Source organism: Varanus komodoensis, unplaced genomic scaffold (genome assembly GCF_004798865.1).
Source record: "Varanus komodoensis strain SLA01 unplaced genomic scaffold, ASM479886v1 scaffold34_1, whole genome shotgun sequence".
Classification (NCBI taxonomy): Eukaryota; Metazoa; Chordata; class Lepidosauria; order Squamata; family Varanidae; genus Varanus; species Varanus komodoensis.
In genome coordinates this window covers 4,777,117-4,796,718 of record NW_025335854.1, presented here as the reverse complement: position 1 = coordinate 4,796,718, position 19,602 = coordinate 4,777,117, and the positions used below count along the sequence as shown (strand labels likewise).

Here is a 19,602-nt window from a genome sequence, read left to right as displayed (position 1 = left end):
TTTAAGATAAGGAACAGGCCAGTAAAGGGCCAACCTGACCTTCTGCCTCCCATTCCTTGCAAGTTCCATGCATATTTAATCTCCTGTTTAACTGAGAGACAATGCACTAGTTTGTTTTCAGCCAAAAGCAACTCAATTAATCCTGCGTTAATTGACCTGGTCTACTTGTAATGATAATGCAGAGTATGGATTGTTATGAAATAATGGGTTGCATGTAAATCCAGAGATGTGGGTGAACTGTGGGTTCTTAACCACAAACAACCCACAAAGATAACCTATGGTTTTTTCTTAGGCTGTTCACTGTAGGTTGTTTATTAGCTATTATTATATATGCAAACCTACCTAGATTCAAGTACTCCACACCCACTTCCCAAGTAGGGAAGCCAGTCATGTGTTAGCTCTACCCGTTGTGTCATATTTCCATACATGTAACTATGAAAACGCAAGATCCTTGTCCAGGGAAGTCAAATATTGTACAATGCATAAAGCATCCATTGTATGTTGGATTCAGTTGCTGCTAACACTTCCCATAATGGCCCATTCCCAGATCCTAGGGCTGGACGCTGACAGAATGGTAGACTTCCAGTGGGAATTCTGAGTGATCTAGCCACAACTAAATTTCCAAAATTAGTATAGCTCATGGTCACCGGCAGTGGACCCAATATTGAGCTGAAATGATCTGAATACAATTAAAAACAGTGCAATTCATCATCATGACAAAATTGCACCTTTCTTCCTGTTTAGGTATTGGCAGATTTGTACTTGTAATTCCCTGGGTGGTGTTGCAAGAACTGGACAACTTAAAGAAAGGGAAAATATTGGCAAATGTGGGGCAGAGAGCAATCCCAGCAGTGAACTTCATCTATGTTTGCCTGAAAAACCAAGATCCAAAGTTGTGGGGGCAATCCATGCAACTTGCTTCTGAGAAAACAGGTAAGCCGTGGCAGAACTGCTGGGTTCAAGCAGAATCCATTCAGTGGGCTTGTTATCAGATCCCCCCAAGAGAAAGAAGGAAAAGTGAACTTTCAGCAGGGAGGGCAGGAAAAGATACTCATAGGAGGACTGAGGGGGGCCAAACCCCACACTGAGCCTGATCCTTCACACGGCAGCCAACCCACCGTGATCCACACAATCAAAGGCTTTTGCATAGTCAATGAAGCAGAAGTAGATGTTTTTCTGGAACTCCCTAGCTTTCTCCATGATCCAGCGTATGTTGGCAATTTGATCTCTAGTTCCTCTGCCTTTTCAAAATCTTGGCTGTACTTCCGGTAGTTCTCGGTCCACATACTGCTGGAGCCTAGCTTGTAGGATTTTGAGCATAACTTTGCTAGCATGTGAAATGAGTGCAATGGTGCGGTAGTTTGAACATTCTTTGGCATTGCCCTTCTTTGGGATCGGAATGTAAACTGACCTTTTCCAATCCTGCGGCCACTGTTGAGTTTTCCAAATTTGCTGGCATATTGAGTGTAGCACTTTTACTGCATCGTCTTTTACGAGTTTGAATAGCTCAACTGGAATACTGTCACCTCCTCTAGCTCTGTTTTTGGTCAGACTTCCTAAGGCCCATTTGACTTCACATTCCAGGATGTCTGGCTCGAGGTCAGTGACCACCCCATCGTGGTTATCGGGGACGTTAAACTCTTCCTTGTATAGTTCTTCTATGTAATCTTGCCACCTCTTCTTAATCTCTTCTGCCTCTGTTAGGTCCCTGCCATTTTGGTCCTTTATCATGCCCATCTTTGCATGAAACATTCTCTTCATATCTCCAATTTTCTTGAAGAGATCTCTGGTCCTCCCTATTCTATTGTTTTCCTCCATTTCTTTGCACTGTTCATTGAAGAAGGCATTCTTATCTCTTCTAGCTATTCTCTGGAATTGTGCATTCAGTTGGGTGTATCTTTCTCTTTCTCCCTTGCCTTTCGCTTCCCTTCTTTCCTCAGCTATTTGTAAAGCTTCCTCAGACAGTCATTTTGCTTTCTTGCATTTCTTTTTCTTTGTGATGGCTTTAGTTGCTACCTCTTGTACAATGTTGCGAACCTCCGTCCATAGTTCTTCAGGCACTCTGTCTATCAGATTTAATTCCTTAAATCTACTTGTCACCTCTACTGTATATTCATGAGGGATATGATTTAGGTCATACCTGAGTGGCCTAGTGCTTTTCCCTACTTTCTTCAATTTAAGCCTATATTTTGCAACGAGAAACTCACGATCTGAGCCACAGTCAGCTCCTGGTCTAGATTTTACTGACTGTATAGAGCTTCTCCATCTTTGGCTACTGAGCACATAGTCAATCTGATTTCTGTGTTGACTGTCTGGTGATGTCCATGTGTAGAGTCTTTTCTTGGGTTGTTGGAAAAGAGTGTTTGCTATGACCATCGTATTCTCTTGACAAAATTCTACCAGCCTGTGCCCTGCTTCATTTTGTACTCCAAGGCCAAACTTGCCTGTTATTCCAGTTATCTTTTGGCTTCCTACTTTAGCATTCCAATCCCCCATGATGATAAGGCATCATTTTTTGGTGTTAATTCTAGAAAGTGTTGTAGGCCTTCATAGAACCGGTCAACTTCAGCCTCTTCAGCATCAGTGGTTGGGGCATAGACTTGGACTGCTGTGATGTTGAATGGTTTGCCTTGGATTCGAACTGAGATCATTCTGTCATTTTGGAGATTGTATCCCAGTACTGCTTTTCCTACTCTTTTATTGACTATGAAGGCTATTCCATTTCTTCTGAGGGATTCGTGCCCGCAGTAGTATACCTGATGGTCATCTGAATTAAATTCACCCATTCCTAAGATGTCGATGTTCAGTCTTGTCATCTCTTGTTTGACCACATCCAGCTTGCCTTGATCCATGGATCTTACATTCCAGGTTCCTATGGAGTATAGATCTTTGCAGCATCGGACTTTCCTTTCACCACCAGATGCATCAGCAACTGAGTGTCCTTTCGGCTTTGACCCGGTCGCTTCATTCTTTCTGGCACTACTAGTACTAGCTCTCTGTTCTTCCCCTGTAGCATATTGGACACCTTCCAACCTGAGGGGCTCATCTCCCGGTGCCATATCTTTTTGCCTTTTGGTACTGTCCATGGGGTTTTCATGGCAAAGATACTGGACTAGGTTGCCATTTCCTTCTCCAGTGGATCACGTTTTGTCAGAGCAATCTGCTATGACCTGTCCGTCTTGGGTGGCCCTGCACAGCATAGCTCATAGCTTCATTGAGCTATGCAAGCTCCTTTGCCACGACAAGGCAGTGATCCATGAAGGGGTTAAATCTGTTACTCTGCTTCAAATATTTGCCATAGCAATGCTTCTGTTACATTTGTACCTAGAAGCTTTAACTTAGGGGTGTGTGCACCCTCTCCATTTCCCTTACTGTGCAGGGAGGGTCCTGAGCAGAGCAGGGCGAGCCTTTACTTTTCGCCTTGGTGTGTGGGATCTGCCTAACCCTGTGAGAGAGAACCTAGAGACCATGTACACTCTATGTTTCCAGACCCACTTAAACATGCTAGAAAGCAAGCAACAGCCACCACTGGTTTTCTTGTAGTCTCGAAGAAGAAGATCTAAATATGGCTACGTCGACATCAAGTGATTTTTGGACATGTGGAAGGAAAGGCTTTGAATTTAAAGAAATTCCAACCCAATTAAGAGAAAGTTGCAATCCAAGCAGATGTTTGTTGATGTTACAATATTTTAGGGGGGTTCTTGATCAGCTGATCAGCATCCCAGAGCGCACACACAGTGTGCAAGGAGCAACTCCCCCTCCTGTTACAAACACGGCTTTTTATAGGTCGCATTGGTTCTGTCTGATCTCTGCTTGGACCACAAGTAAAGCAGGAAGGAAGGAACTCGGTATCACAAACAGTTACCATGTGGCAACTTGCATTGTGTCTTAGGTCTGGAGATTTCAGAGTACTCGGTGTGAGAGCACTTTCCTCCGGAAATGTCATCTACAGAATTCACTGAGAGAATCTTGGCCTCGTCCCTGCTTCTTTATAACGGTTAAGCAACTTTTCTTCCACACTGTCATGCTTTCCCCTTTTACTCCGTTTACAGATGGTTTCAGCGTTAGGAACAACGATGATCGTGTTTTGCAGTGTTGCCTGCAGTACCAGAGCCTTTTTCCTCAGGCCGAAGTTGTGCTGCTGACGTAGGTTTTGACTTAATTGCATGTTCACTTTCCAAACGGGGATTCAAATTTAAGTGATAAAATAATAAGCCAACAACTGGCTCAGAGTTGTTTTTAAGGAGGGAGTGCTCAGTGGACCTTCTTAAATACAAGACTTTTTTAAAAGGCATTTCTGCCTGTTTAGATTGGTAGCCCAGGGCAGGACTTCCTCAGGCTTGGTGCTGCTGTCTGCACCATGCAGTTCAGAAAGCTGATCCTGCTTAACTTAAATGATGCTCCTTTTCCACACGGATTCAAGATGTTGGCAGCATCTTGGATGGCTGGTGCAGTATGGAAGAGCAGCAACAACTTTTTTGATGAGTGTAGGCAAGCATCGAGAGTAAAAACGTTCAGAGTAGGGCCTGGTGGTTTGTTATGCCTGCTGATGTCAGAATTCTGTGACTTCTTTCTGTAAGTTCTATCAGGTATATAACCAAAAATCAGTTTTTTTGCAATAACGGTAGCCCATGCTAGTTTGGTGGGGCAATTTTGTTTTTCCAGTGGCTTCCACTGGATTCCATAAATCCGTTCATCAGATGCTAGATAAAAGCCAGCATTAATCCTACTTAGAGTAGACCCATGGAAGGGAACAATCCCATTCATTTTCATGGGCTGGCTCAGTATTGGACTTACATTGAGTTTTACCCACTAGCTCCCTTTTGCTACAGAGAAAAATAACAATTCTTTGCCACTTCAGGAATGAAAAATTAAAGCAACTTTCTTTCCACAGGGATGATAAAAACTTGTGCAACAAAGCCCTGGTGAGCGAAGTAAGGGCATTTAGTAAAGCAGACTTTGTGACTGCACTCCAGAAACTTACTGGGGAGGCTGTAGCTGTGAACCAAGACAATTCCTGCAGCTGGATGAAATCAAACAAAGGTTAGCTTCTCCTGGATTTCTGTAATGGCTGGAAAAGTTGAATGACAGTGCAGCTCTGTCCATATGTATTCTGAATAAGCCCCGTTGAGTTTAACAGGTTCAGTAAGTTAATTGAGTTCAATGTGGCTTACACTCAGGTGTATTTCAGCCCAAAACCGACCAATTCTAGTTTGCAAAACTTTTTATTCGGTGACTTCCCTCTGGGGAATCTGAATTACAGGATGAAAGCTTCCAGTTATCTTCACTAATAAACATAATGCAAATATTCTTCTGATGTATACTAAGCAACTAAAATTGGTATATGGAAACCTGGCAAAATGTTCGTTTTCCTTCCGAATGATTTTAGTAAGATTAAAGGAGGATATGATGGCAGATCTCCGTAGTAGAGATCACTGCAAGCAATGGGAGTGGGGGACGCCCTTCACTAAGCTGCTGAAAAGAAGGACGGCATAGCAGTGGAGAAAAACGTGGTTTAGGTTTTGGTCTTGGTGAAACTTTTCAGGGAAATCGGGAAATCTTCAGAGGGGATTTTTGGTAGGAAGAAGGATCTCAGATACTGTTTAAAAGTTCTGGTACTGAGGAGGTTGGCCTCAGTGCTTTCTACAAGACAGGGCTCTACTAATGTGGTAGTAATTTTAAGTATGTGATTGCAGTTGCAGCTGATCCCCTCTCTTGGAACAGAGCCTGCTCTCCCTGGGAATTGGGTGGGTGGTCCCGCCTTTCTGTACAGCTAATGGCTTTAAAGCTGCTTTTTGGAGTCGTCCCCAGCCAGTTCAGATCCTATTGCACTCACAGTAGCCGACATCAGTAGCCTTTAGAGATTTTCATAAAGCTTTGCATACCACGATTTTTCCTAAACCAGGAAATAGAACCTTTGAAGCAAGTAAATAGCAATGTAATTTTAGACAAAGGCTATTTGTTGTTCATTTTCTTACCTGATCTTTCTTAGCTTCTGCTAAACAAGAAGTTAACAAGGACTCCAAGAAGATGGAAAATTCCACAGAACCTCTGTCCCAAATTATTCTAGAGTCTCAAAAATGTTTGGGGGAAGTTTTGTCTTCTATACTAGTAACAGAATTGAAGATTGCGTATGGCGACCTGTGGACAGAGGTGATTGTAATAGTGACAGAAGTTCTATTTCAGTTTGACATATCTAGTTCTTCTGATTGCCCAGAAAAAAAATGGGAGAAAGTTATCACAGTACATGCCTGTGTGTGCATGTCATAGAGGTTTGTGCACAGCCAGCCAGCAGTGGAACAAGCTCTCGTGGTGCCTGAGGCAGAAAAAAGGCACTGCCATGACCCCGCAGCCTCTGCAACTTTAATTAAAGTGAGGGACAAGTCAGAGAGACAACCACTGCTTTTTTTTTTTCTTGCTCTGAGAAACTGCAATTCACCACCCCCTTGCTTTACCACCTGAGGCAGAAGATGCACCCTGCCTCGACGGGGGACCAGCCCCGCAGCCAGCCCCACAAGGTTTGCTGCCTGAAGCAAGGACAAGGGAGCACTCCCACCGCTGCTACGCGTGCAGAAGGCAGCCGCACGTGTGGTTGAAATCCGCTTCTGCACTGGTGAGGGGATGGTGCTCCCACTCGCGGCCAAGGGCCTCATGCTGGCTGATGGGGCACCGAGCAGGCGGCATGAAGCTCTCGCACTGCTGCGCCTTGTGCTTCACTGCCCCTTCCAGCAAAGCCACGGAGCCGCACTAGCAGGAGTGACGGCGCAGCAATGCCCGTGCACCCGAGTTCTTCCTAGAGTGGGCCAGTTCAGGAGAAATGGCTTGGGGTGGCTGGAAGCACTTACAACCAAGGTTCCCCAGATGCTGAATTCTGCACCTGTTGCAACATTGTGGGGGGGGGGGGGTTTCCCCTGTGATTGCCATGTTAGGGGAATAACAAGCAGACAACTCTATGGTCTGATGCTTAACTTCAGAGCAGTAATTTCATAATACTGCACAATACAATGTCAAGCATTCTTTTCTTTTTCTTTTTTTACTTTCTCAGGGAATCCATGGGATTATGTGAGGCTACAAATTAGCTACCCCCCCCAAAAAAAAACCAAACAAACAAACCTGAAATGGTTTCTGGGTCCCACTGATGTCATTTGTATTTGTAGACGAAGAAAATATTTGGTTAGGCAGGAGCCTGAAAGGGCCCTGCCAGTAAGCTGACCTCAATAGAGATTTGTAGGGTTTGCATACACAATTTTTGCGGGGAGGGTGGGTGAGAAAATATCCTAGTCACAAGGTCTGTCGCACAATTCTGGCTTCAGGGAATAGAAATTTGACTGCCACAGAGGAGAGATGCAAGTGTAACCTTCTTTTCCCCCCACCCAGGTAGTATATCATAAACCCCCGTGGACACTCGCAAATGTGTTGGAGTGCTACAAAAAACACTGGGTGGCTGTTTTTGGGATGGTTATTTCAAGAAGCTTTTTATCAACCGTTGAATATTTATATACACATCTCTGCAAAGGTCAGAAACATTTTTATTCACTCTTGAAGTTACTTTTACATTTGAAAACTGAAAACTTGCACCAAGCATGATTGTCGTAGTTACAAAGGAGTACATAAGTATATGCATACTTATATATGTGTTTATGTGTATATACATGATGGGGCTATGAATGTCTCAGGATCCCCAACATTCCCCAGAGAATAAATTCATTCGCTTGTGAAAACCTTGCATGCTTTGGATGTTCCATATTGGCTTATAAATACTGTAAGAGCCGATTAAGAGGCCTGTGATACATGTTTGGGACATGTTTGTGCTGCTCTTCCTCTTTTTTATTTTTATTTTTATTAGAACATTTCTATACCGCCCCTTGCCGAAGCCTCTTGAGTTGCTCATATGTGTGCTGCTGTTCCATCTTGACCTCTCTTGCCTTTTCTCAGCTAAAATAATTCAGCAGTCCACAATGAAGGTGGTACTTCAGGAATCCAAGATGCTGCTGGAGACGTTCCGCTCAAGATCAAACTATGACGGTGTGCTTTTACAGGCCTTATCTCAAATAGATAGACTGCTGCAGACTTTGGAGAAGGTTAGAGCTGCCAAACTTTGACAGATACAGTTCTTTTCATGTGCATGCAGAGAGATCCTGGTTGCAGCGTTGCTCATGCTAATGTGTCGTCATTCTAGGTGAAAAGCTACTTGTATTTGAAACTGTGTTCTTAGTAGACAACATTGCACTGCACTGCCCATCTCATCAGTGCCGCCGAGGGCCAGCATCAATTCCAGATCTGATTCCTGAACAAAATTTTCTTGTTTTAGTTTGGCCCACCTTTCGCTAGCAGGAAAACAGAGTTTGAGAAAGCAGCAGGCAGTTGTAGAATTGAATATTTTAAGCTGTTAAGTTGGCCCCTGCCTGGGAGATACTGTCTTGGGAGCTCTGAGGAAGGGATCACTTCTTCCTTCTGTTTCCGTGCTCAGTGTTGATTACATTGTTTTCGCTGTCAGGCACATGCAAGGGAATGTGGGGCAATGCTTTTCAGATTCCCCAGATGCCACCTTGAAGGGCTTGCCTCACCTGGTCCCCACACTTATCATGTTGGTCAAACGGAATAAATACACATTTGAAAGGGGGCAGATTTGTATTTTCAAAAGAGCACACCCACAATCCACACTTCTTCCCATGGAAATAAAGTGTAAAAGTATCTTGTCTAAGTGCAAATGCGAAGTTTTGGCATTTGCAGCCATTCTTAGACATGACCTCCTGCAATTGTGGTGTATCTTCATGATACAAATAGTAGGGAAATCCATATACTTCCCAGTTGCAATCCACCAACATCTGGGCGGGCGGGGGGAACGGACACATTCCCTACTCCTGAGAAAGGGGGATCAGCTAGCTGTGACCTCCTCTTGGCTACAGGCACCTGCTATTTGTAAGCAACTCTGGCTTTGCTATCCCCAAACCAGCTGGAGGGGACACACCCAAAGCTGAAGCAGGCCACATCTATCCCACTGCTGCCACTGACACATGATGTGCTTTCACACTTTTATTTATTTATTTTGATCCAGCTGTGTTAGGTTTGCCTGCAGTCTTGTTTCGTTGCTAGTTCTAGATCTCTCTAATCCTTGCCAGAGCTGTTTTTCTTTTCTACAGCTCTGTGTGCAGCGGAAATTTTATTTAAAACCATCTTGAATTATTTTTTTCTGATGGCTGTTTTCCGAGCTAGTGGTGATAACCCAGAATTAAGAGGGTGCTTGGGTGTGCATCTTATTTAAAAATGCATTTTAAACATCTGCCATTTGCCTGCCTGTGTGTTTGTGCACGTGTGTGTGTTTTGGCACCAGGCAAAGACACTTGTATTCACTGAGGCATTTTTGATCAGTTATTTTTGATATTTAAGTGTGAAGTTGTTTACCCTGCTCTTTTGTCTGCTTATTTTATTGGACTTTATTTTATTGTTAATGTTCATGGTTTCACTGTACCTTTTAAGGTGCAATGATTTTAAATTGGATTGTAAATGGTCTTGGGATTAATACTGGTTCAGGATGGTATGTGAAGGCCTTAAATTCGTTAAGAAAGCTGGGGTGCCACCCTCTTGGCTGCCTTCAGCTTTCCAGCTGCTCCTCCATTGCAAATTAGCTGGGTTGCCCATTTCACCAGTGTAACCAGGGAGGGGGGTGCTTCAGGGAATGGGGGAGAGAGGTGGACGCATTGCCAAGATATATGGGGTGTCCTGGGGCACCAGCCTCCTCCCTCCCTTCCTATGTTCCTTCTCCAAGCTGTTGCTTGGGAGATGAAGCAAGCACCAGTCTTTCCGAGCTGGCTGCGAGAGGCGGGAGGGCACCTGGGCCCAGAATCCCCGGCTCTGAGGTTGGCGCATTTTCCATCCTCAGAACTGAAAAAAAAAAAATCTGTGGCCATTTGGGTGTTATCTAGGGGCCATTTTGTGGGGTGGGGGAGTTTAGCTTTGGACCTTGCCCTTTAAAAAAAATTCTTTTTTTTTTTAATGTGGCATTCCTTTATCTGGTGATCTGGGGCTTTAATGTAGCCGTCCCAATACATTTACTGTTTGATTGCTATATTTTCATAAGATTCAGTCAGATACTGGACCAAATTCTTCAGATACCTTCAAATCTACTTCAGGAAGTGCTGCTTGTGAAAAAATGGAAGATGTGCCGTTGGCCACTCAGGCAGAGGATAAGTCACCCAAGCCTTTAACGCAGGCAGACAGGCATCAGGAAATCTGGTCCGTCCTTGAAAGCATCTGGAACACGATGAACCGGTTCAGGTACTAAATGCTGGGCGATGTTTTGTTTCTCCAAGGCAGCCTTTTCCTGCCTTCTACACATTGCTCAGAAGGCTTGCTTACTAGTGGGGAACAACTTGTACCCCTTTTGCCATATCTCTCCAGTGCTGAATGTGAATTGTAAGCTCTTCAGGGCAGGGGCCTTCGTCTGTTTGATTCAGTGAAGAGCCTTATGCTTTTCATGTCTAGGATTACCACCAAAAGACTGGGGGCTGCCTACTCAAGTCTACGGCATTTTAAAAACAGAGAACTGAGCCATTGGACCAGATGTCTTTCTAGCTACTGGGTCAAAGGTTTTGTTCACTGTGTCCCATTGTTTGGCCCAACTTTGCACAGTGGAAAGAGTCGCCTCTCGCGTCAGTATTTCCTGTGTGCCTTTTGCACCCAAGAAAAGTGTGTTGGGTGGCTCTGTTATGCAACTGCTTTGGCTAACGGATGTGAAGCTCTTTGTCCCTTGAAAGTGAGTCCTCTTCTCCCTTCTTGTAGCCTTGAAGTTTTCCAGAAGTTGGACCTCAATACAGTAACAACTCCGCAGGATATGGCTGCCTTCAAAGAAGCTTTCTTAGGCCTTCAGAAATTAATGGTAGCTGTAAATGAAATCCTTGCAGCAATTCGGCAGTAAGTTTACATGAGCTAACTAAAGGGGGCAATTCAGGCTGAATTTGGTGTTTTCTCAGCTGTCTGGGGGTACCTGTGTGGTGGATCACGCTTGATGAGATGTGTTCATTCCCATCCAAGGCAGGAGCCGCTGGTTTTTTGTGGAATAACCACTCTGATTGCAGGGGCCTTCTCCATTTTGCTGTCCCATCGGGGCTTTCCCGAAAGTGAAGCTGGCCTGTCCTGTAGTGCTCCTAACATTGCGCAAGGCAACACCGATATGCCCGAGACAAGTGACTGGGCCTGCATATCATCAACAGTCACAGCGGCCACATTTCATGGAGAACTGATCTGTGCCCTCCCCGGCATTTCTGGGCATTGAGTGAACAAGCCTGGATCGGACTGGCCGCATTCTGCAGCGGGGCATTCAGCAGTCGAGGAGAGAAAGCAGCCCAGTGAACACAAATGCGGCGTTTCCCACTTGCTGCTTTTTTTTCTCCCTCTGGAATGTGGAGCAAAGCTCATACACTCCAGGTTTGTGAGTGCTCCCCAGAACTTAAGAATTAAACAACCGGAACCCTCAGTGTAGATGTTGGCTTCTAGTGAAGAAAGCAGTGGGAACAATTCAGGAGTGCCGTTTATGCATGCCATTCGCAGAGGTCTCGTCACCGCTCTTCTGGTGCAAGACAGCTGCCAAATTCTGGTGTCGAAATCAGAGTAGCAGTTGTGGTGTTACTCAGGGAAATCCAGGGTTGTCTTACCTGTTGTTGTGGTTACCCTTTTCTCTAACCCCATTGCATTTCCTCCAAAGAATTCTACCCCTCTGCCAAATCCAGCCATCAGCTTGCAGGCAGGAAAGGTTGTTACTTGAGGCGATAAAAGAGAGAGGACACTGAACGTGAACAAATGTAGCTAGTAAGAATGTTCATTGTTTGGAGAAAACTGGTTGAATTGAAGGCCATAACCACCCAATGACAACAGTTTAGGGTTCTAGAGTAACTCTAATCTAAACTTTTAGAAATCCCAACCATATAAACTTAAGATGATTGGCAGGGTAACCCCAATCCTTTTTTACATGCATATCTTTTTATTAGGTTTATTGCAATCCAGAAACTTCCTTTTTTCAACCCTGTGAACTATGTAGTAGTATGCAACTAGAAAAATGAAAATGAAATGCCCAGCTCATAACCTTGATTGCGGTGCTGTGAATTTATGGACATGTTTTAAGACCTGTTGAAACAGTCCTTCTGCAGAATGCAGTCATTTGCCAACCACCAGCCAGACATGTCTTATTATATGAAAGCCCTCTTTAATGCCAAGCTGTCATCACCAGTCTTCTTGTAGGTGGGCCTGCCTCCATTCAGCTTTGAAAAGATCTGGTGTGTTTGGGTTGGGTGTCTGCCACATCTGGTGGGAGACATCTAATAAGTGAGCAAGCCAGTCTGGTACCTCTCACTCCCCGGTGCTGGCGACAAACCGAAGAAGGCCGCGTCACCTTCATGTTCTTCGTGGAAGCTGCCGAGCAGCATTCCTCTGGCAGTCTCGGAAACACAGGGGTGTGCAGGGTGGACCCACAGTCTGATCTGGTGGATGGGTCTGCTGGTGGTCTTGACCTGTGTGGTTTCATGTGCCTGGGTACCTTCCCCGCTGGGAGGCAAGAGAGCAGAGTGTCTGCCAAGGAGCAGAGGCTGAGTGTAGCTGTGAGGGAACTTCTGGGAGAGGAGCTGATTTCTTGGTGGGATCGTAATGGGGCAAGCTGGAGAAGGGTGAGGGTGGGTAAGGTAGCCAAGTTGTGGAAGGAACACTGAGTCCCAGCTCAGCCATGACACTCGTTGGGCGACTTCGGCCTGTTGCTCACTCTCAGCCTAACCTACCTCACAGAGTTGTTGTGAGAATTAAATGGAAAGGAGGAGGGCTCTCTCAGCTGCCTTGGGGTTCTTGCAAGAGGAAAAGGGCAGGATATAATTGTAGCATACTGTCATAACCGGTTTCTAGTCTTACTTGATGTTAGCAGGTGGGCCTGTTAACACACGACATGTTGTGCTGTTTATAGTTCTACTTAAACCAAAGCTACGGAAGGCTATAAATAATTCTGTGGCTGTTGTATAATTCAAAATACAGCTCCTTGTCACACCAGTAAAACTGGCCCAGTAGCATAATAGATTCTGAAAGACTGAGCAAAGACATCTGAGATAGCAGTGCTTCTTTGATAAGGTGTTTTGTGCGTCCCTTCAGAGAGGGTGCCACGAATCTTTGGACTAGGGATGGGGAGTGTGTAGATTGTGGACTCCATCCCTCACCACTGGTTGCGTCAGGTGGGGGGCACGGAAGCTGCAGTCTAACAGCATCTGGGCCACCACCCGATCTTCAACATTCAAAACCATACCCAGATGTCAGGAAATGATTCACTTCAAAGAAAACCCCAAGCCATTGCTTCTCTGTGTGCTTTTACAATAACAGGTTGGTTTACTTTTTGTGTCGATAGCATTCTGGTGTCTAAAAAGAAGAGACAATCAGAAATCATGGACTGAGATGGCTATTCAGCTGTTTTCACCCATGAGAAATAATCGGTGTGTCCAGTGGACATCATGGTGCAGAAATACCCGCAGCCTTCTAAAGACTGCCTAGGGGAGAGCAGAGATGGCATGAAGGAACATGGCAGCATGTTTTCTAGTGACCGCCTGTGCAGTCCACACCTTAATCAGACTAAAGCGGCCCTGATATTCAACTGTACATGTTAGGCAGAGGGGGCACAGGATAATTTGTACAGCAGAGTATGCCGTAAGGAAAACAACTGAGCCAAGTACCGCTAATAGAGTCATTCTGCAGATGGTCTAACTAAGAGAACACACATTTTGCCTTTAGTTCCTTATGCTAATCCCCCAAATGTTTGCACACAGATTTACAAATTGTTATGAATTGTTTTAAAATCATACTGTACTGTGAGCCAGATTAGTCTTTGGTTTTTTGAGGGGGTGGGAGAGGTGCTCTTTTTTGTAATTTGTAGCTTGCTGTAATTGGAATGTTAGAATTTGCCTTTCCCCCAACCCGAGAATTCTTCATTTGGTGTCACATTAAGCAACCCAGGGAAATGGCAGGTGGGCAGGGATACCCTCGCAGCAGTCCAGGATTCTAAAGGAAACAGAACACCAGGCTTATCATTCCGTGCAAACTGGGCCAGTGTGTAGAGTCCTCCCAATCCAGGATGGTTTGCATAAAGCATGATTTAGGGCTGCTTCCCCAGCCTTCCATCTTGCCAAGTGACAAACTGACCTAACTGTTTTTCTTTGCACATGTTATTTGGGATCAGGATTTAGTTTAGAAGCTAAACCATTGTTTAGAAGCTAAACCATTAGCAAACTTAATGAGCTATAGTTTGTGCTGGCAAGGTTAAGCCTGTTTGTACCAGGTCTTTTAAAATATGGGCTTTGGTGGAGGGTTTTTGGTGGAGCTTTGCAAACATGGGTGTTGGTATTCAGTGGAAGTTCATTTTATTCAAACAGCATATGGAATATGCCCACTCGTTCCCAGGAGGACCCAAATGGTCGTCTTTGGCATTAGGAACCTCATTCCTGATAAACAGTGGCAAACACTCTAACCAGGGATCTGAATATTTTGTTTCAGTGAGACATCCATGTGAAAAATCCTTCAATGAATTTTCTGTTTATCTGTTTTCTTTTCCAGAGTTTTAATCACAAATAGCAGCTTTCAAGATGTTTTACCCCTCTATAGCTTCTTAACTAATCATGAGGTGGGTTAACTTATCTTTTAAAATATTCAATTGGGTTGTGGAAGTCCTATATGACAATGAAATTTGGTATACACATAGCCCAAAACAGGCTGATTTCTAAGTAATTGCAAAAAGTGAAAGTTTATATATCTCTCTAGAAAAGGGACATACCTTCCTTAAAAAAGTTACATGTACCACCAAAACGACTAGCATGTGTTCGAACTAGTTGGAAAATGGAACAGTATATTTTTACCTTACAGCAGTAACATAGCAAACCAGCCTGTACATGAAGCCAACACAAATGAGGAAGGAGGATTAGAGGGGAAGCCAAGAAAAGTATCGCTTCCTGGATTAACATTGATTAACTGGTCACAGCTAGGGTAGAGCTCACTGAAAGCAGCCAGCGCATTTGTAGGAGAATGCAACAGCAATCATCAGTACGGCTGGCAAGTTCTTGGTTGGTGCGCAAATTACATCAGCTTATATGACAAATGATGCAGTTCAGCCAAGAACCTTACCGACCTTTCACGCAGCTTCTCTCCAAAGCACCCAGACTGCTATGGGACGCCAAAAAGGGCAAGCTGAGCTTGTTTGGATATTTTCTTTAACCCTCTGGATGGTCTGTAGTACACAGGCCAGTGATGTGGTTCAGAAAATTGTCCTGATGGCTTTTATTTTTGGTGGAACGCCCATACCACGTATGTTTACATTTATCCACAGTTGTCTAGGCTGTGCTCTTGCAATCGACCCCGATACCTGTGCTAAATTTTACGCAATGAACTCCTGTAAGTTCTTCTTCCAAGACGCATCCTTGTGCTCAGCTCGCCCATGAGGGGGCTGAAAAATAAGGCATGGGTAGCCCTATCCTGTATTCAATGGAGTTGGCTCCTGGCTGGGTCTGGACCAGACTTGTTTGGGGGTGTTTGCCTGCTAGTGCTAACATTCTGGACTGGAAGCTGAAGGAAGGTGGGAACCATGATTCCTGTTTGCTTCACCTAAGAATGTAAGAACCTAAAAGAGCAGTGCCAACCCACAGTGACAAGGCTGGCTCCCCATGGGATCTCACAACCGGCCATAAATGCGATAGCCCCTGCATTGTGTTTGAATGCAAGGTAGATGTTTGGTTTCCTTAATCTCCCACTAAGCAATTAGTTCAGTTCAAATATTTTGTGGCTCACGGGAAAACATCTGATTTCTCTAATTTGAACATAAAATTGACTTTTTTAGTTCTGTTTGCTACATATGAAATATTTTGTAAGTTTATTGGGGGAGGATGTGTTTTGGGGTGTTGACAAACATGCTGGATCAGATTTTCTGTTTTTTTCCAGAAAACACCATTTTACTGGCAGAGTTGCCATTTTTATTGTTGTTGAAAACAAAACCCTTCCATGGAAATTCAGGGGGTTCTGTTGCTTGCTCCAGCTTTAAAGTATGAACAAATTATTCTGTACACTTTAAAGAAATTTACTAGGTCATTGCCTCTTAAGCATAAAAAAAAGAAAGAAACTGAAGCAGGCTTGAGTTCTTTGACCAAAAGGAATAATTTCTGGTAATCAGTGTCAACAATTGAGAGTTCTTGAGCCTTTCCTACATGTTCTAATGTGCTTATTTTCCTTCGCAGATAAATAATAGTATAAAATTTTCTGCTGAAGAACTCCAAAACTGCGTTTCCCAGGAGGTGTACCGGTAAGCCATTAAAAAAAAATAAAAATCAGGGATTGGTAGCTACAATCCTTTCTCGCTCGCCCCTTTGATGTTGGAAAAGATACTGCATGTGACAACTTCTCCTGTCCTTGAGAGGTCTGAAAGGAGCCAGTCTTTGCACCCCCATGGAAGGCATTTTCCGACTCGAATGAATGTGCAAACGCTCCCATCGCATTGGTACATTCTTTCAAGACCTGCCCATCCATGGTGCTGCATAGCATATGTTCAACCTTGCTTTTTATCCTGTCATCAAGCAGTGAATTGATGTTACAACATTTGAAAAAGGCTATAATTAAGCAAGGAAGACACGACCAGTTAATTGATCCTTACCTGTGCACACACGTACCCTGATAGTGTTTCAAAGAGGCAGGCTATTAGGCTGTGTCGTCAAATGATCTGAGCATTTAACAAGTTCAGAGTTGGCATAGAGGTCTGTCAGTAGCCAGTTTTTCGGAGCAGCTGCTCTGGAACAGAGACTCTGCAGAAACATGGAGAAGGGGGCTCAGCTGCTACTTTCAGGTCTCTAGCGTCCGCAAGAAGTGACATGACTAGTACCAGGAAGAAGGGCCAGCAAGGGACTCTGCCCAGCTGAATTAGGGAACTATGCGTCCATGTTCTGTGCTCTAGTTAACTATCTAGAGGTAGTGGTATTGTAGGCACTGATGGAGCTGTAAAACACACAGCAACATTCCCTGCAGGCCTACCTCTGTTGCCAACTTTATCACTGATTTTGTTACCAACTTCATTGGCCAACCTGAGAGAAATGCCAAGAGTGATCCAAGGCATATTAAATGCAACCTGATGCTTTTGAGTAACATTGCTTTGTAACAGGAGTTTGTTGCTCTGAAGGAAAAAAGTCAATTGGGTATTCAGTCCTTCTTTCGTAAGAATTAAGTTCTCATCATCCCATGCACAATTCCAAAAGCAGTTGGCTACCATAGGAACCGAATACAGGAGTGGGTGGGCTTTTGTTGTGATCCAAGAAGGGCCTTGCATTCCTTTCTTTCTTAGCAGATGGCTGACAGACTCTGTTTTATGGGCCTGCCTTGGAAGGGAGTTCAGAGCCTGGGAGCAGCATTTCAGAAAACCTTTGCCCATGTCTGCACCAATTGCTTCTTGAGTGCAAGAAGATCTCAGTATCTGGGCAGGTTCATAATGGCAAAGGAATCAGACCTCAAAACAAACTAGGATCCCGTGCAACTGTTGCAACAGGGGGCTGCCTGTGGTTTGGAAAATGAAAGAGAAACAACTTAACAGCATTGGAAATTTTTTATTAATTTGGTTATTTTCTCCTGCCTGGTCCCTTCCCACCCCAGGAGTCAGTTATCAATTGGATGCGGCCAGCTCGTTCAACTGGAACACACCGTTAAACAGTGCTATGAATCAGTCTGCGCGGAAATCTCGTCCAGGGGCTGGTTTTGATTCTGCCATCAACCGAAGCTTTTAAAGGGATTTTCTTTTCAGCTGGGCACAGGAATTCCACAGTTGAGCCCAAGTTGGCCACCGCTGTCCTGAAACTTAAGATTTTGTGCTCGCACATGCTCTCTCTCTCTTTCAATGAGTGTTTGCAGGTCAAACTACACATTACATTGAATGTACCCTGTGTGTGTGTGTGAGAGTGTGCGCGCGTGCATAATTAGCAGCTGCCTGGCAGGGGATGGGTGATCTGCGATTGGGAGCTGAGAAAGAAATTTAGAACCTCTCTAGAGCGGCTCTTTGTGCCAATGTCCGTGGTCCTTTAGCAGTAGTTGTTGGGACCACTTTAGTCAGGTGCATCAGGTGAAGAACGAAAGCCCTGACCCAGTTCCTGTCACTGGTGGCAACCCCGTGGCCTTTCAGAGGTTTTGGTCCACAGCTCCCATTATCCTTTACCATAGGCTGTGGTGGCTGGGGCTGATGGGTGTGGCAAGGCCAAGGCATCAGGAGAGCTACACGCTGGCTACCCCTGCTTGAGCTGCCGCTTGCAGACAAAAGGCGAACCTACACACAGAATGCAATCTGTGCATTCCCTAAAATCAGTTACAGGAAAGAGATTCAGCATAGCAGCAAGGATGCCTATGCCGGCCGAGTGCCTAGCAACCGTGTCGCAGGCCACCAGTCTTAATTTCTGCCTTGACAATCCCCCCCACCCCCCACTGCACAGGTATGCAAGGTACCAATCTGCAATAAGGAAGAGGCCTCCGTGACCTCACTTAACCCTTTCCATGCTCCCTCTCTGACACAGCACTGTCACCCTGCCAAAAATCCCCTTCTCATTTTAACACTGCCTGCGCAGCAAAATAGGCAGGGCGGAGGCAGGGCTTGCAGGCAGGCATCTGAGCCCCCAGACAAGGCGCCAGGCCTTCTGCGGGCAAGAACCGTATGAAGATGGCGGGGGGAGGCCATTTTGGCCCCATCGGTGTAGCACTGTGCTGAGGAGGGGGGCACAAAAACCACCACCACCACCACCCTGGGATCCCCAGTGCTTGGTTCCAGCCCCACTATGGGCGTGAAGCATTTGGAAGGGAAAGCGGCATTTTGCATGGGAGCAGTTGCTGTCTGGGCAAGCAACAGTGGCAAGCAGAGCAGGGAGGTCCTAAGAAACAAAACTGGCGGTAAACAGATTTGAGATGGAAATGCAGCCTCTGTAAGCCAAAGGCTAACTTTCGGAGTCCTGCATCTGTTCAACATCGGCAGAGGCGGTAGTGCTCTTAATGCAAAGCTAGAAAAGGAACACCAGATAAGCTTATGATTGTCTATGCGTACTTGTTGTTTCAACGATCATATTTGCGATCTGACTCTGCCAGATGCATGACAGGGCCTGAGATTTGCAGTGGCCAAAGCTGAGGAGCAGCTTTGTTGAAGTCAATACGAACTGTAAGGATTTGATTGTTTTAAAACGTTTAAGACTATTTCATTTTTAGTTGAATTTTTAAAATAAATATGTACTGACTTCATATAATTTTAGTGTTTGGATGGATTCTGTCTGATGTTTTAAAAGGGATGCTCAGGGGTTTCATTTTAGTAGACGCCTGCTTTCATTTTCTTGAGAAGTGTTCGTGTGAATGCATTTTTTATTTCTGATTTCTGCAACCAGAATGATTGAAACAAAGATCAACAGAGATAGCACTTCTGGTAGAAAATCTGAAGGTCAACTCATAAGAATGCTTCTTCTCCACCTCCTCAGTTTTACCCTGGCCTAGCCATAACAAACACCCCTTTAAGATTCAACATCACTTTAATTCAGTGTACTGGACCTTCTCTATGTTGGTGTAACCATGGAACTCTTGGAATTT

The 19,602-nt window shown here is 44.7% G+C and overlaps 1 protein-coding gene across 3 annotated transcripts in view; it reads left to right on the top strand.

Annotated features, from left to right (window-relative positions):
• Positions 1-19,268, top strand: part of SWT1 (SWT1 RNA endoribonuclease homolog) — a 32,822-nt gene extending 13,554 nt beyond the window's left edge. For 2 of the 3 annotated variants that reach the window (XM_044439283.1, XM_044439282.1), the window contains 11 exons: positions 745-933; positions 4,053-4,146; positions 4,895-5,043; positions 5,993-6,153; positions 7,378-7,516; positions 7,936-8,081; positions 10,082-10,278; positions 10,783-10,914; positions 14,578-14,644; positions 16,245-16,309; positions 17,644-19,268. In XM_044439283.1, the coding sequence (XP_044295218.1) occupies positions 745-933; positions 4,053-4,146; positions 4,895-5,043; positions 5,993-6,153; positions 7,378-7,516; positions 7,936-8,081; positions 10,082-10,278; positions 10,783-10,914; positions 14,578-14,644; positions 16,245-16,309; positions 17,644-17,749 (1,445 nt within the window). In that variant the 3' untranslated portion in view covers positions 17,750-19,268. Of the gene's footprint in view, positions 1-744; positions 934-4,052; positions 4,147-4,894; positions 5,044-5,992; positions 6,154-7,377; positions 7,517-7,935; positions 8,082-10,081; positions 10,279-10,782; positions 10,915-14,577; positions 14,645-16,244; positions 16,310-17,643 lie in introns of those variants that run through there. The other variant, XR_006415594.1, reaches the window with a different exon arrangement.
• Positions 19,269-19,602: the final 334 nt, after the last annotated feature.